The following is an 18,036-nucleotide window of genomic DNA, read 5'->3' as shown; positions in this document are numbered from 1 at the left end:
CCTGGAGCGACGGACGCATGTTCAACGCTCTGCTGCACAGATACAGGTTAGAGGATGAACAGCAAGATAGGTTTTTAAAGCTGATCTTTAGTAGTTCGTGGTGTTTATCTGAATTCACAATCTGATTGAGATGGAGAAAATGTTTGAATGCACCACACTAAGCTGACACATAAGTACTCCGAGGCCTAATCCGTGTCAAGATGCTTAAACATTTTTTTGATTGAGGAGAGGTTAGTAATTTTTTCAAAAGGGTATTTTAGACATTTATTTACACCACTTTACAGACAAATGTATGAAAATATGTTTCGACAATTCATTGTAAACTGCTTTGAATTCACCAAAATACATAAAGTCATAGGTGTTTCTTTCTAAAGGAACTGTAGGCATTTACACACTACACACAACCAGAATCACTCTATATGATTAACAGGCTGCTTAACAGATACAACAGATTAGAGGCAGGACACACACACACACACACACACACACACACACACACACACACACACACACACACACACACAGACACACAGAAGCAGACAGACACACAGATGCATACGTGCACACACAAACACACACACACACACACACACACACACACACACACACACACACACACACACACACACACACACACAGAGTATAATAACACGTGCAATGTGTGTGTTTTCCAGGCCAGACCTGATCAACATGGAGGTGGTTTCGCAACAGAGTAACCGGGAGAACCTCGAACAGGCCTTTGAGATCGCCGAGTCGCTAGGGGTGACCAGTCTGCTGGACGCTGAGGGTGAGACTGTTAATCTGAAGGCCTGAACTCAACAACTGACTCTCTGCCCATGCAGGGTAGAACAGAGGCTGTTTTTCCGACTGTCACCAGTTTTTTAATACTTATTATTTTCTTGTCAGCTTTTGTGCCGGGACTCCTAACTAAAAGTTTAAACAACTCTGGATTTTGATTCCAGCTTTTATTTTGGAAGCATGCCAACAAAAGAACATGCCAGCCAGCCCTAATGACTGTCTGATGAATGCCAATATATTTATGGCTCTAGCCTTGATGCGTTCTTTCTTCTTTTTTTGTATTTCTTTCACACAAGCACCTTAAAATCAGATGCCATGGGCTATTATTGTCCTGTTAGCGGAGACATTTTGTGCGATATAGACTCAAGTTACCAGCTGGAAGTGTCAGTTACTGCTGAATGTTTGACTGTTGGGGCTGCATCTAGTGCTCAAACTGAAAGTAAAATAACTGGATGATGTAATTTTCTGTGATTGAATGTTGAGTCGTTATCACATCTGCACATTTATTCTTTTTTACAGCCAGTGATTCTCTTAATTTATGGTCTAATTTCGTGGATCTGTCCCTTCTTTAATTTATGTTTTAAACTGGTTTTTTAGACTGGTTTTTGATATCTTAATATGTTATTGTTGCATCTATTTTCTAGTTGTTATGGACTGATATTGTATCCATTAAATTAGGGTTTATTTCAGAGCAAAAGGTGATTTGGAAACATCATGATTTCTTCTAACTGATAATGTAATAAACGATCTTTCTGCATGTTTATTTGCGGTATTTTAGACTTCTTTCTTTAATTTCTTTCTCTTTCTCGTCAGACGTTGATGTTCCAGTTCCAGATGAAAAGTCGGTCATCACCTACGTCTCCTCCATCTATGATGCCTTCCCCAAAATCCCTGAGGGAGGAGATGGCATCGCCGCACAGGCACGTCACATTCTGCTCCACCCATATATACAACCACCATTACTGTACAACCATTTAAATGTTTCAGCTCATTATAGATGCATATTCTCTTCTGGTTTAAACTGCATTCCCCATAAAGATTGTTCACATTGCTGTGTTTGTACTTCAAAGCCTAGAATTTAATTATATAATAATTGCAAATTGTTAACATCTATGTGTTACTGTTTATGGCATATTCTTTATGGCATACTCTTACTCAGTCTGCCATCGGTGCTCCATTCTACGTTCATTTTTAGAATAGGCTACTATTTAATGTATATTTTCTTCATCTCCATGTTTGCTTCATTCTCAGAAGAAATGTGTGATTCCCATTTTCTTTGCCAGTCAAGTGTGCAGAGTAATGACCTGCAACTTTCAAATAATGATGCCATTAATTTAATAGTGTTGTAGTCATTTATTATACATTACTTTTTGTCAAAAGTAAGCCTATCCATTAAGATTTTTCAGGCAGTCGGAATTTGTTACATATGTTTGCCCACTGACAAAATCGTCTCTTCCTCTCTCTCTCTCTCTCCCTCCATCTCCTCCTTCTCCTTCTCTTCTCTCCATCGTCAGGAGGTGGACCAGCGCTGGTCAGAGTACCAGTCCAGGTTCTCCTCTCTGCTCCAGTGGAGCCGCCAGCATACGGCCCTAATGGCCAACAAGAACTTCCCACTAAACCCTGTGGAACTCAAGGTGAGCACCCACAATCTGTTTTGTTTTTTGACACCTAATTTTTCATCAAATGCATGCAGTTTCCTGTTATTTCACGGTTAAATTTGTAGTAGAGTTTAAAGGCCCAATAGCCCTTGAAACAGCAAGAGTTTACCATCAAACCTTGCGATTTAGTGAGATACAAATGTAGTTTTATTATCTTGGGTGCTGTGGTCCAAATTACCTTAAAGCAACATGAATACTTATTTGCAAATGCATGTTGGTTGTGGTGGGAATCAAAACCCTGGCGATCATGGACATTAACCGCCACCCACTACACAGCACGTTCATTAAACAGAGAAGCATGTTCAGTGGCAGACTTCTGTCACTGTCATACTCAACAGACAGGTTCAGGGGGTCCTTTGTCCCCAGGGCCATCCAACTCTTCAATACCACACAAAGGGGGGAGGGGAGAAAAGGACTTTTCAGCATGAGCCTGTCTCTCTCAGCCCCTACCATTATATCACTTTGTCTGCTCTACACCTGACTTTCTTATAGGCTATATTAGCCCTTCTACACAATCTGGACTGTGGTCATAACATCTACATCTTATAACTTATTCCCTGTTATATATTGGGCTGTTAATATTTCATAATAAGCTATTGCACTGTTCAATCCCTGCACTGTTCACTTTTGCACACTCTACCATAGCACCTTATCATGGTCATTGTATCACATGGTCAGTCCATACCAGACCTTTGTAATCCCTTCACAAATTGTTAACTATTTAAATTTCTGTGAGTGATCTTTATGTATGTGAGATACAGATTCCAAAGCTTTTACTGTACCTCTGATAACAGCGATTGACTTGTGTTTGACCATGTTTGGAAAGTTTCTGTATCAGAAATTTGGGTTTCTTTCAACAAAATAGACACAAAAATAACATGGATGGTTCCATACAAGGCTCTTTGTGTTTTAAAACAGTTTCCAGACTAAACTTTGACATACAGTATATTAGTCTGTGAGCATCCATCAACATACGTTTCTTTGATTTGAACTATTTGTCAGAAAAATTCCCAATTTCAGCTTTTTTAACAGACAAATTACATATAATCGACGAAGCCTGCGATACAGTAATATTGACCTCCTAAGTAACTTCCGTCTTCCTCATCCATCCTTCAGGCACTTTACAACAAGTACGTCCATTTCAAAGAGACGGAGATCCCCGCGAAGGAGATCGAGAAAGGTCACATCGAACATCTTTACAAACTGCTGGAGGTAAGAATGGACAGACAGAAGGATGTAGGAAGAACATGAATGAGGGGGAGAAAGAGAACAGAGTGTAGAGATGGAGGAAAAGGTGACCAACATTTGGTGCAGAGCGCTGATTGTGTGTGCATCATGGGGTTCAGCTCAGGGGGATTAGGAAGTATGTCAACGAGAGAAAGAGGGATAAAGAGTTTTGTTATCAGCAGGTTTTGTGCGAGTTCCGTCAGAAATGTATCTCCTAAAGCGAAGTCCTTTCCCCCTTTTTGCTCTTATCAATGCTGGAGTTCTTTTATTGAACACAAACACATCTTAGTTGATAATAGTTCCTCCTTTATTCTCACTCAGCTGATTGTACCAGAGTGTTGGTCTGTGGTGTGACTTATGATCACTCCTAAATGTAACTCTGATGTAATGGAGGCTTTTATTGGAGGTTGTTGGCGTGTGATAAGAGACATGATCGGGCCCAAAGAATCAGGCCTGACCCTACCTAAACCCGCATAGCTTCTGTCCAAGACTGACTCGAGCCCGAACCAGGGCAGCAGTTTTCTTGCCGAGCCAGATTAAAAACCCAGAATTTCCACTTGAAAAATGTTATATTAATACATTTATTACAAGCTAAAGTCTTCCGTGCAGTAACAGACATTTGTGACACTATCTTGAACATGCTACTTCTGCTCGAATGTTTAGCACAGCCCAAAAACTGTCATATGCCATATTAAATAGAGTTTGTATAACAGCGGGTCAGCAGCCCATACATTACTCATGAAGTTACACGGACTATAAAGTCTGCATAAAAAAAAATAAATGAAAAACCGAACCAGTGTCGGGCCAAATCGGGCTCGAGCAGGGAATCAAAGCTCTGGTGTCTGAGTGTTTTACTGTGTCTGTCCACTTGCACTGAAGCATGATGGGATGTTAAGTATATACTCACTGTGTGTGTGTGTGTGTGTGTGTGTGTGTGTGTGTGTGTGTGTGTGTGTGTGTGTGTGTGTGTGTCCAGGTGTGGATAGAGTTTGGTCGTATTAAGCTCCCTCAGGGCTACCATCCTAATGACCTTGAGGAGGAGTGGGGCAAACTCATCCTGGAGATGCTGGAGAGAGAGAAGGCTCTACGGCCGGCTGTGGAGAGGTGCACACAAATCCATTCAAATATCTACTTTCAGCAGGATGCATGCAATTAAACCAAAAAACGCTGATGCAACTTCTTGTGTACAATGTCTCAAGTGGGATTTTTAGGGAAATGCCCCTTTAACCTGTGTGTGTGTTTTCAGGCTAGAACTGCTGCTTCAGAGGGCTAATAAGATCCAGAACATGGCTCTGGACTGCGAGGAGAAACTAACCCTCGCTAAGAACACACTCCAGGCTGTGAGTACTCAACCTCCCATAGCTTGCATCCTTTTTAATTTCCATTTTATACGCACACACACACACAGGGCCGTCAGATTTATGTTAGGTGACGGTTGGATCATCTGGTGTGGTAATTTACAATGTGTTAATGGTTACAAGCTGTAAAAGCAATTGCCCTTTTGGGACAATAAATATTTCCTCCCAACTTTCTCCAAACACAGTCTCTCTTCCCTCTGTCTGTGTGTTGCTGCGTGGACACAAACTTACTTTTAAAAACTGTTAATGGTCTAGTTCTTTCTCCTTTGTCACTATCATCTTTATCTTTGTGGGCTCTGTTGCCAATTATCTGACTTATTGATGAAAAATCGTTTTACTTTGTCCACATAGTTACTGTATTATAGCCCTCATTTGCTATATTTAAATTTTTTCCAGAAGGGTTCCTGCTGGTATTTGCTGCTGCTACTTTGTCCTACTTTGGTTTCTCTGTATTGTTTTACTGAATCTATGCAGCACCACTCTGCAGAACATTGTCGCTTATAAAATAGAACCTTTACACATAAGCCAAGTTAGCTCATAAACCCCCCAAAAAAAGCAAAAGCTAATCAAACCATGCCTGCTGTGGTGTCCAGGACATGTCTCGAGTGGAGAGCGGCGAGGCAGTGCAGTGTGAGCGAGAGCTGGCCTGCTACCTGCAGGACTGCGAGTCTCTGATCAGACAACTCAACCAGGAGCTTAAAGTCCTGCGAGATGAGAAATACTACCAGGTGGAGCAGCTGGTGTTCAGGTGAGTTTGATGGTGTTGATTCTGTCGAGGTGACTGGCTTTGTTTACTCAAATGAGGAATGAGTGAAGGGTTCAACCCTGTCAAAGTGGTCCTTGTGTAATTAATTAGCATGATGAAAATAATGGCCGCCAATACAAACCGCTCATCATACTTAATTATGGGTCAACAAGCTGCAATTTGTTTTGCCATTCAATTCTATAATTATCTGCTACAGTTAATATCTTCAATCTTCTGCTGCTCAATAAGTGTATATAAAGGTGCTGTGATGGAAGTCAGTAGTGTCCAAAAACGGATGAAAGAGAAACCCCAATCTGTGGCCCTCCAGCATGCTGCTCAGAGTGTCAGACTGCCGTTATGAAACTTAATTAAATAGCCATTTAGAAAATCTGCCAATATGTGATGCCCTTCAATGCAACTATAAGCTTATTTAAAAATCTGCTTTCTAACGGAAACATACCTTTCAAAACAGTTAAAAGGACGGGAGAATTTGAATGACCTTTTAACTTTTTGCCTGCAAACAGATAACCAGCTTCCTGATCTTTTGTCAATTCTCCCATAATTTAACCATTTAAGGCAGTTGTTGAGATGGTAAAACGGCTGATTTTAACCCATTCCTGGCTTAATAGTAGGAGACTGAAGGAGGGGGTCAATGCCTTAGGGAAAGGAATAAGTAACCGTGTCGCCTCCAGTAACTATATATCATCGTCTCACATCACCAGAGTGTCTTGCCTTCAAGAGGAGCTGGTCTCCCTCAGACTGCAGTGCTCCAGTGTCTACAGGAAAGGCCACTTCTCCCAGGCCCTGGGCAACACCGGGGCAGAGCGTCTCAGCCAGACAGCCACAGACAGTGGCCTGACGCTGGGGCAGACACTGCTGGGAGCTGTGGGGGCTGTGGGTGCAGTCGGTGCCGCACTCCTGCGGCGACCCACTGCTCGCTCCCAGCTGGTGGCCATGTCGTCATCAGAGGACGAAGGAAGCCTGCGGTTCATCTACGAGCTGCTCGGATGGGTAGAGGAGACACAGGTCAGTCACTGTAGCAGTTAAATGTAGAGGTTCAATTAATAGCTATTTCCCTATATCAATTAATCTACTGATTATTTTGTTGATTTTAAGTTTTTGAAATGTCATGAAATAGTGAAATACAATGCCCAAATACAATTTCTTTTTGTTTTCTTCGACCAACTGACCAAAATCCAAAAACATACAGTTTACAATGCTAAAAAAAAAGAAAACCAGCAAATTCTGCTGAGAAGCAAGAACATCTGCTCCATCCTAAGACAATTTTTTTAATACATTTGTATGTCAGGAATCTTGTACTGTATAAAAAATATAGTAAAATGATAAAAGTAACATTGTAAAGCCTTTATATATAGGGGGAATGATGTAATTCATTAATCCACAATGTCATAGAATATTAATGGCAAGTGATTAAGTAGCGTTAATATGGCAATAAAAAAATCAAATCTACATTCAAATATAACCCTAAAAACACAGAAACAATACTTAAATAAAAAATGAGTGCAGGGGTAAATATGCTTAATATAATATTTTTGAAATAAATGGTTTCAAAAATAAAAATTTCAAATGTTCTTTGTTGCTGTGTGTTTCAGGAGCTTTTGGAGCGTGCTGAATGGGGCGCAGACCTCCCCTCTGTAGAAAACAACCTCCAAGAGCACAACAGCATACACACTGCAGTCGAGGAGCTAATGGGCGGCCTACAGGAGGCACGCAGCTATGAGGTACACACACACACACACACACACACACACACACACACACACACACACACACACACACACACACACAGTTTGTAACAAAGCTTGTCTGTCGTCTCCTTCAGGCTAAAGTTTCTCCAAACTTCAAGAGCAGTTACTCTGAAACCCTGGCCAAGCTGGAGCACCAATACTGCAAACTTCTGGTCAGTCTCAGTCAGATAAAGAACTGTGGTTTTGTGTGTGTTCCTGGTAACACACTTCTTTGTTTCCCAGTTCACCCCCTTCCTCGGTTAATCCCATTACAACAGGACTCCCATGCTAAGAACACACAATTCTGCATCTGCTCTCTTTTTTTTCCCCCTATTTCCACCCCTTTCTCTCTTTATTTCTTAGTCCCATCTTACTTTTATTCCTGTCTCTTAATTATAAATTTTTGAAATTTAATTTGTGTTTTATATTTATATATCAATTCCTAACACTGTACATGCACACTTGCTTGTGAGTTTTACTTTTTACTTCTTATCTCTTTTGGTATAAATATTAATTCTTAAAGGCTTACATTCGGCTCTCAGTTCAAGCAACTTAAATGATAATATTATCTGGAGGAGCCTTGATATAACTTATATACTGTGAGTTAGTACATCCAGTTAGAAAAAAATAAACTATAAATGTAATAAATAAGTATATGATCATGGACACAGAGCATATATAATTATGAATTAGACTTGATTAGTCAGTTAGTTAGTGATTTCCTGATTTTGAGGAATATCATGTAATGATCTCTACATGCTGCAGGAATTCTGAAAATGGAAGTTATCAAAAAATTAAAATAAATCACAGTGCATGCCTTCTTTGATAGTTTAAAGAAATCGCGCCTCTGAAAAGATGAATTGGTATTTTTGTTGTAAAAGCTGGTGGTGGTAATGGTTCAATAATCAGTTGTTCTCATTCAGAGGAGCCTTTGCTGTTAGTTTTTTTCTCTGATGGTCTTCTAAGAAAGTTGTTGTCTTTATTCCAAAATCAACCAAAACCAACAGTATGATCCAAACCAGAGAATAGAGGATGTGTTTTTATTTCTCTCTGCACTGCTGATCGGCATGACGATGATGTTTGTTTGTGCGGTTGCCATAGGAACATTCGTCATGGCGCCTGCGGAGCTTGGAGAGCCTGCACACATTTGTGTCGCACTGCACTGAGGAGCTGATCTGGCTCAACGAGAGGGAGGAGGAGGAGATTGCCTTTGACTGGAGCGACAACAACAGCAACATGAACGCCAAGAGAGAATTATACAGCGTGAGTGGAGGAAGGGGGCGACACCTTTTTGTCACGTCCTAAAAACACAAAATACAGACCACAAACCTCTGAAGGGTGTTATCGTGTCTCTTATTTAAAGAAGAACAAGAGGCATACGTAAAACAAGCTCCCTTCACAGATTGTACAGGTCGCAATTATGTCCAAATATGTTTTCCACATATATCAGCAGTGTTTACATGCACACAAACACTATTTTTACATCAGGCCAGTGCCATAAAAACCTGTAATCTACTGTGCCATACCATCCGTCTTTTCCTGTTCTGTTTACAGGAAATGAGGTTAGAGCTAGAGGAAAAACAAGATGTGATGCGGTCGCTCCAGGAAACAGCCAACCGTCTGTGTCTCGAGAACCATCCAGCCAAACAGACTGTGGAGGTGAATCTGTGACTTTATTCAGCTAGACTGAATGACCTTTTAAAGTGGCTGGGCTTTGCCTCTGTGACTCATTTCTTGGTACAGTTCAACCCCAAATGCTTTACTCGACTGTGCGCGTCATGATATTTGGTTTGCTTGCATTTTGAGAAGTTTATAAATGTTGATTAGATTCAAAAGGGCAGAAGGCAAACTTTGACCTTTTGTAAACCTTCTTGGCGAATGGTACAATTTTTTTTTTTAAGGTTTTTTTTTTGGGGGCTTTTCCCTTTATTAGAAAGTGGATAGATATGAAAGGGGGAGAGAGAGAAGGGGGAATGACACGCAGCAAAGGGCAGCAGGTTGGATTCGAACCCTGCGCCGCTGCAGGACTCAGCCAACATGGGGCTCAAATTGTACAAATTTCTAATTATATCCAATAGAAGCACTACACGAAAGATTACTGTATGATGCTAAAAATACTTTTATATTCATACTGATTTGGGATTTGGTTTTCATACTTGTTATTCGGCATGTTCTCTGCCACTGGGTATGACTGCACAGTTGAACATAGTACAGAAAATTAGGAGAAGCTGCCTGAAAACTCTGTGACAATCTGTGCTGAACAACATCCCTGCTAATGCCTTGTAGCTAGCCTTGGAAGCTTGCACTGTACTGTATGTAACTGCAGAGTGACATGCATGCCCTCTGTCTCCATCTCCCTGCATGTTACAGGCTTACAGCGCAGCGCTGCAGACTCAGTGGCAGTGGGTGAACCAGCTTGGTGTGTGTGTGGAGCAGCATCTCAAAGATAACACGGCATACTTCCAGGTGAGGCAACAAATATCATTATAGTTTTGCTCATGAGCAGAAACTGAGTTTTCAGACTGAGACTTAAAAATATAAATGAATCCGCAAGATATACATAGTTGAGTTGTTGTTGCAATTTCACTTTATTCTTCGCCAAATCAACATGACCACATGATCCACACTGTGAGAGACTAGCTTTGTAAATGTTCTCCTTGTTACCAAACTTATGTAGACAATTACATCATATAATGTCGTACAATACGAGCGTGTGTTTATATTGATCCCCAGGCCTCTGGCTGCAAAAACATGATGCCCATTAGATGTTTGAACGGAGTTTTCAAAGCGTCAACGTCTACGTCAACTTGCCTGTAATGTTCACTGTCCTCCATGGCTTTCTGTTAAAATCATTCCTGTGCTTTTATTTCTGTCTCTTGTCTCAGTTTATGAGTGATGCTCGGGACTGTGAGTCGTACCTGCGCCAGCTCCAGGAAACCATCAAGAGACAGTACACCTGTGACAAGAACAGCAGACTGAGCAAACTGGAAGACCTGCTGCAGGACTCAATGGTATCTATCCCCCTCCAGTTTTTATCTCTAATTTTCAGCGGTACACAGAACAACTTTATGGTCAACTTTGGCAACCCCCTCCAGAAAAAAATATCACCTATGTTTGTTTACTTCATAGCCAAATGGCTAGTAAATGTTCAGTGTTTACCAGCCACTCAATAGATCACCATTGTTCTTTTTGGCTGGTGAGTGAAGGATATCTTCCAGCCACTTGCATATTTGACCAGCATCTGGCTGGTATATTTTGAAACCTGCTCATAATACATATACATAATTTTACAACAATTTTATTCTTCAGACTTTGATCTGAACTACCTGAAGTAAATGTGGTTACCGAATTCCTTGACCAACTAGAAATAATGAATTGAAGGCACTTCCTCAGTAGTGCCAGTGCCCTTAAGTAAGGCACTTATATACAGTATAGAATGGGTGTTAGATAATATTTATATCCCAGTTTACTGTGTTCCTCCATGCTGCCAACATGTGTGCACAGAGCAAACCCATACATGAAAATTGCAAAACAATCCTGGACAGAGGCATAAACATGAAATATACGTACTATATGGCCATATTCTAACTGTTGTGTTGCAGAGGAGCAACAGAGACCTGCAGTAGGCAAAGTGTTAGCATAGCAGTTTCCTCCTGATTGTTGTGCTGTGTCTCAACAATCAGCGGCAGCACGCCACATGGCAGGGTGAAGTAATATGTTAGAGAGTGCCTTCGCTGAATCATCCCCCCTGTGGCACATTTGTGAGACTGCCATCTTCACACCTTCCTTAGATAGACACACACACACACACACACACACACACACACACACACACACACACACACACACACACACACACACACACACACACACACACACACACACACACACACACACACACACACACCTCTGACTTCAAGCAGATGGCAGAGTTAGGCTGGGCAACGCTCCACAGGCCAGAGCAGTGAGCGTATCCTCTCAATAAAGAAGTGTGTGTCACAAACAGCTGCTCTTGTGTGTAGCCAGTTACGTACTGTATGTGTCTGTATTCACATGCTATCTGACGGTGTTTACATCTATGTGTGTTTGTGTTTGTCCTCCGGCTTCTGTTTGTGCTTGTGTGTTAATCAGTTTCCAGTTTGCTGTGCTCTATATCTCACTGGGAGGGTGAAGCTGATACTAAAGACCACTTCTGAATCACACAACAGAAAACAAACGGCTGAACCTATTGTTTGACTCTCATAATAATTGAGGAGAGGATATTAAATCAGTCTTTTCACCATCTTTTAGGCAGAGATTAGAGTTTAAGAGAGGATGTTTGATCAAACACCGCCCCCTCTTTTGACTCTTTTCATTGTGCGTTTGTTTGCATCCTGTTACGTTTCTTTTTGTTTACTTAAAAATAAACTACTTCTTTATATACGGTTAGATTTCTTGAGCATTTTCTGTCACTGAAAAAAGATAAAATGCATCTTTGTAATTTGGATCCTATAGATGTACAGACAAAAGTCCCCCTAAATGTAGTAATAGAGTCATCACACCTAAAGTGACTCAGCATTTCATTGGCCAGAAAACTTGGTAAAGCTTCTTTCATAATCAAATTGTTCTCAGAGCAGTGGTTTGTTGATCTCGTGGTAGTAATTAATTTGTGGTAGTAATTAATTTGGATTTCTTCATGGCCCCACATTTTAAGTTTTTCTTTGTGTTAATTGTGTTTCTTCCTAGCTTGTCATTAGACTTGTTATAGTAGTGCTGACTGCAGCGAATGCCATCTCAGTGTGAAATTCAATTTGAAAGTGTAATGTATAAAGTTATTTACTCAGCCTCCCCTCACCCCCTCCCCCCTTCAGCCGAGCTCGCTCTCTCTATCTCACTCTGCCTCAGCCTCTCCCTCAATTACATCCCACCCTACCTCTCTCTCTGTTAGTGTCTCTCCATAATGAATCCTTAATGACTCTCTCTGCTGGGGACGAGACAGAAATGAAATCTAAATCTACCTGTCAGGCTTAGGAGCACACCTTTTTAAATGTTTAATGGTTAGTGCCCAAGCTAACACAAGCAGCTGAGTCAGAAAGTCCACTCATCTTAGGGGCTACAGGCTAACAGGATAAACATAGGACCTGCTCTATATTCTAACCGAAAGTATTGGCTTAATGTGTTAAATATGATTTGGGCAGGTTCTTGTGGTGTAAAATGAATAACTTAAAGAACGATATCATATTTTAGTCAGGGATGTTAATGTCAGTCGGCTTACCGCTGTGGTCCAGACTGAAATGTCTCAACAACTATCGGATGGATTTTCATGAAATGTTGTACACATATTTGTGGTCCCCAGAAGATGAAGCCTAATGACATTAATGATCACCTGACTTTTCCTCTTTAACGCCATCATGAGGTTGATATTTGTGATTTTTAGTAAATTGTCTCGACAACTATTGGATGAATTGCCATGACTGATTTTGTACAGACATTTATGTTCCCCTCAGGATGAATTGTACTAATGTTGGTGATCCTTGAATCCTTTTCATTAAGTGCCATCAGGTCAACATTTTAATTTGTCCAATAATCCCATAAACCTCAGCTGTACTTTGTCTTTAGTGCTAATTAGCAAATGTTAGCATACTAACACGCTAAACCAAGACAGTAAACACTTTACAGTATCTCCTAAACCACAGCATGTTAGCATTGTCATTGTAAACATGTTAGATTGCTAACATATGCATTCATCTCAAAGTATTGCTGTGCCTAAGTACAGCCTCACAGAGCTGCTAGCATGGCTGTAGTCTCTTAGTCTTGTGCTTTCTTTTTGGTATACAGTTGGCAGTGCAGGAAAATGTATTATTTTATAATTATAAACCTTCAGCATCTGGCTATACTCTATTTGTTAATCTATAATGTCTTTCTAAACCTATAATGTGACTCGCAGTCTGATAAATAATGGAGAGACTATTAAATTGATGAAAAGGATCGGTAGAATTAACCATTGTAACTGTGTTACTAGTCCATATCCACGACGTTCCACTTCTGGGATTGTTCAGGTGCCGCTGGAAATTCCGCCGGATGTCTTTCATTTTGGCCGGATGTCCGTTACCTTCCGCTTTGCGTTGGCATTTTAAACTCCGGTGGATTTGTGAGGACTACGGTTAACTGCTCCTCAGATCTCTGCAGGGTAAATCCAGACAGCTAACTAGACTATCTGTCCAATCTGAGTTTTCTGTTGCACGACTAAAACAACCTTTCAACGTACACACGTTCCACCAAAACAAGTTCCTTGCTGAGGCTATTTTGCAGCGGCACCTTGGCTCAGTCCGGCGCTTAGTAACGCCCAAGACGATTGTGATTGGTTTAAAGAAATGCCAATAAACCAGAGCCCGTTTTTCTCCCATCCCGGAATGCTTTGTGGACTAGCCAGACCCTCTTCCGCAGCACTGTGGAGGAAGGTCTGGCAATGCGAGTCTACTGTGTAACTAACTACCTCATGAAGGGATTGACAATTTGAATGATGTCCTCTGTCCTGCAGGAGGAGAAGGAGCAGCTGATTGAGTACCGGAGTACAGTGGCGAGCCTGGTGGGCCGGGCCAAGACGGTGGTGCAGCTCCGCCCCCGCAACGCAGAGAGCACCCTGGGGGCCACAACACCCATCAAAGCCATCTGCGACTACAGACAGATAGAGGTATGGGACCTACCACACTGTGTATTACACTTCATGAACATGTGGGTGTGCATATTTTAGTTATTGTAAGTTTCTGATACTGAAAACCTGAAAATGGGTTATTGTAGATGAGCTAAAAAAAAAGCCAGTCTTGCTTTTCCCACTCAGATACCTGCGTTAATGAATATACGGAACCATTTGACTTCAAGGACGAGGTTGTGCCAGTATGCAGTATGAGCTCACCACTGATCTCACCACTCTATTGTTTTAACCCTCACCACCAACCGCCTCCTCTCTGCCCTTCACTTCCTCTCCGAGCCCCCTTTCACATCCACTTTGTGGCTGTTCTATTTTAGCTCCTTCTTCCATGCTGTGAAATTGAATTTTTTTTGTCTTTAGATTGATGAGTACATCTACACAAACTCTTTTCTCAGCCTAGGAGGTCCATTTTGATGAATAGATTGCAGCAGTGGATTTTTTCTCTTTTTTGTTTTTTTGGTAACTGCTCCAACTGTTTTCACTTCATTTTAACTGGCAAGTACACATTTGGAACAGAATAAGCATTATAATCATGATCCAGAATTTATCACCGACATAGTTCTCACAATAGCCAATCTTTGCCTTTGTTTTCTTCAGAAGAATATGTGACTGAATCTTTGTAAAAACCCCAAAAATAGCCACTTGGAAGTAAAGAAATGAATAATGAGAAGAGAACTGAAGTTTTGCACTGATTTCCCTCAGTGCTACTTTTATGTAACATCCATAGAAACAAGAGAAGTCTCTCTCTTATCCTCTTACTCTGATCTGTGATGTCCTCGGGGAATCTAAAAGCCAATCAATTATACATCTGTCTCATCCCCTTTGCGGGCTCAGTTGAAAACCAGCACCTATAGCACTCCAGCAGCATGAGCACTCTGCAGCCCCGTGTGCTGCTATTTTTAGTTTGCTGTGTTACATTCCTCAGGGTCAATTTGTTCATTGAAGCATACTGTGTGTGAGGTGTTGTATTCAGGTGAAGAAGGAAGGTGGTTAGGTCTTCCACCCCGTCACTCATCTTAAAAAAGAAAAGAAAAGAAAAGGAATAGGCAAGCCGCCACAGAGCTGAAAGTCATTCTTAAACAAAGCAGTGTGTGATATTCACCGAACCTCTGGACAAACCGTGCACATGACCAAAAGTAATCTTTCTCTCCTTCACTTTCCTGTGTCTCCTCTTTTCTCTCCATACCCTCATGTACCTTTTTGCCTTCTTCTTCACTCCCTACTCCTCCTCCTCTTCCTCATCCTCTTCCCTTCCTCTCGTCTGTCGGCTGGGCTGGCAAGACAAACGTTCAGGTATAGCTGCCTATATTCTCCCTCTCTCACCTCAGATTCTTACACTGCACACACACTGCACTGCCCTGGTTGCCCCTCTCTTATCAGCTGATGTCAGGTTTCACTCTCGGTAAGGTGGCGTGAGGTCACTGAGTTTAATACCTGCCCTGGTAGGTTTCTTGGAATTAGTTAAACAGTAGGTGTGTATAAATTGGGTCTGTGTTTCTTCCGTTCATTGGATTTTCTACCCTAAAACTAAAATTGAAATGGAAAAGTGGGCCTGATCCATTCTTCCTTAGAACACAATGCTAAATTGTGGTTATTTTGTTTGACATCTTACCAACGCTGTGGAGTTATTGCAAATGTTTGGATTACCAGGTTTGGAAACGGTCCTACACAGTCACCACTGAAATGTCACTCTGTAAATAGTATAATCCTAATAATATTGGTGTAGCCTAATTTTTATCTGCAGCTGTGCAGAAATACTGGGCTTTAACAGAACAAATTGACATGCACAAAAATAAATAAAATGTTGATTTAGATTTTGAATGTCAGTGTTATGAAGCTTCCAACTGTTCAGTACAGCCTTAATACTAATATTTTCGTACTGACCGCACAAGAGCGTGAAGGCGAGGGTGAAATGGACTCATTCAGGAACCAATCAGTAGTTTAGCAAAGGCATCAGTGTGGATAAGAGCAGGTGGCAATCAGTGAGCTGAACTGAACTGAATTTAACTCGTGCCTCTGAGGCTCATTCAGTCAGACAATAACAACTCACAGCTTTAAGCTTGAATTTACATTCCATGTTTTTACTGTATGTGCATAGCTTTGCATTATTGATGTATTGATGATGTGTGTGTGCAGGGAAGGGGTGAGAGAGGGTGTTGGGTGGGGGGAGGCAGTTTTTTTTTTTTTATGCGTAGCCCTAAAATCCTTCCCCACAGTCATTGCTTTGCCTTGTGTTTACTTTAGAACTGAACTTTCTAATCCCAAACTGCTTGTTTCTGTCCTGTGCTGGGCTTCTTAAAATCACAGTTTTTTAAAATAAATTAATTAATTAATTAATTTATTTGTTAGAATATTTGCTGTTTTCAGTTTAGAAGTGCAAAGCAGCTTTCTGTCCACATGGCATCGTTCATGTGTCCAGGTCTCGAATGTCACACCATTTTGGGGCTTCTGCTGACTTCATGAAATTCATGAATGTTTGTATTTAGTTTTGCATTATGAGTTTGTTGCTCTGCTTTTGGTTTACACGTTTTCACTTCTCTCCTCCCCGATTCTTCCTCTTTTTCATCTGACCATTCCTCCATCTATTCTGTCTTCTAACCTCCGTCATCTTTCTTTCTATTTATTTTCTCTTTTACCTTTTCATCTTGTTCTTCATGTTGTCTTCATCTGTTCCTCTTTACTCCCCTTCCTCACTCCTAACACCTGTCTTTCCGTCACCTCCGTTCCCTCTTTTTTTTCTCTCTCTTTCCCCCTCCCTTCGTGCTCAATCTATCCCTGTCTCTCTTTTTCTGCCTGTGCATCCATCCTGCACCCCTGTCCTCCGCTCAGATCACAATAACCCGAGGCGAGGAGTGTGTGCTGGAGGACAACTCTCAGAGGACCAAGTGGAAGGTGATCAGTACGACAGGGAATGAGGCCATGGTCCCCTCGGTGTGTTTCACCGTCCCACCTCCGAACCAGGAGGCCATGGACACAGCCAGCAAGTGAGACACATACGTGAAACGTAACACGGAACACAATTGGCATTGTTGTGAATGTAAACAACAAAAGCAACAAAAGTATTGTGTTCTAGGTCTTAAATAATTTTCAACAGGTCTTAATTTTCCTACGTCAATGTAACGTCACCTCTGATTCTCATTGAAATGTCCCTGCAGCGCTTTAGAATGTTTTTATTTTATTTTTTTTTGTCTGTGGTGTTGTAGTTCTTTCTGTCGCAAGTCCAAATATAGTTCGCTGTATTACAACAACAAATTAGACCAACGTGCAACTTATTCCAACAATGCCAATTAGGAAATCTGGGTTTCAGACAATGTTTCTGAACTCTGACATCTGACTTTCTTTCTTTCTTTTTTTTTTATCTCTCGTGAAATAGGTCTTAAATTTCATTCATAATGGTCTTAAAAAGTCTTGAAGTTGCCTTGATGAAACCTGTAGAAACCCTGTTTTTGGTGAGGAGTTTGTTTCCAAATTATAACATGTCAAGAAATGGCGAGGAAAAGTGTGTACTTTTCATTCTTGTCACACAATAACCACAAAAATTCAGGTTTGTCACATTTTCAGAAGAAAGAATTGACACTGAGTTTAACTTCGAAAAACTAAATGAAGAAAACCTAACACTACATGGGTTTCCTTCAATATTTTAGAAATCTAGCAGTTCTTATCAGTCAAAATGGTGTAATTTTGTCAACAAGTGGCTTCATATATAGGTAAGAAATAAGTAGCAGTAATACTATGTACGACTGTATAGTATGAGTGTCATTTGTAACAGGAAAGTACATTTTTAAAAACTTTTGACTCTTTTAAAAATGTC

At 40.9% G+C, this 18,036-nt stretch overlaps 1 protein-coding gene across 1 annotated transcript in view; it reads left to right on the top strand.

Annotated features, from left to right (window-relative positions):
* Positions 1 to 18,036, top strand: part of macf1a (microtubule actin crosslinking factor 1a) — a 246,337-nt gene that overhangs the window by 130,647 nt on the left and 97,654 nt on the right. Inside the window, 17 exon segments of the mRNA XM_028596953.1 lie at positions 1 to 46; positions 675 to 787; positions 1,612 to 1,718; positions 2,313 to 2,432; positions 3,573 to 3,668; positions 4,660 to 4,787; positions 4,930 to 5,023; positions 5,635 to 5,789; positions 6,509 to 6,812; positions 7,400 to 7,528; positions 7,630 to 7,707; positions 8,636 to 8,797; positions 9,089 to 9,193; positions 9,905 to 10,000; positions 10,420 to 10,545; positions 14,055 to 14,207; positions 17,055 to 17,209. The exon segment at positions 1 to 46 is cut by the window's left edge and continues 121 nt beyond it. Coding sequence (XP_028452754.1) covers positions 1 to 46; positions 675 to 787; positions 1,612 to 1,718; positions 2,313 to 2,432; positions 3,573 to 3,668; positions 4,660 to 4,787; positions 4,930 to 5,023; positions 5,635 to 5,789; positions 6,509 to 6,812; positions 7,400 to 7,528; positions 7,630 to 7,707; positions 8,636 to 8,797; positions 9,089 to 9,193; positions 9,905 to 10,000; positions 10,420 to 10,545; positions 14,055 to 14,207; positions 17,055 to 17,209 — 2,167 coding nt within the window.

Source organism: Perca flavescens, chromosome 14, assembly GCF_004354835.1.
Source record: "Perca flavescens isolate YP-PL-M2 chromosome 14, PFLA_1.0, whole genome shotgun sequence".
Classification (NCBI taxonomy): Eukaryota; Metazoa; Chordata; class Actinopteri; order Perciformes; family Percidae; genus Perca; species Perca flavescens.
The sequence above is the reverse complement of the archived record's forward strand: the minus strand, read 5'-3'. Positions and strand labels throughout refer to the sequence as shown.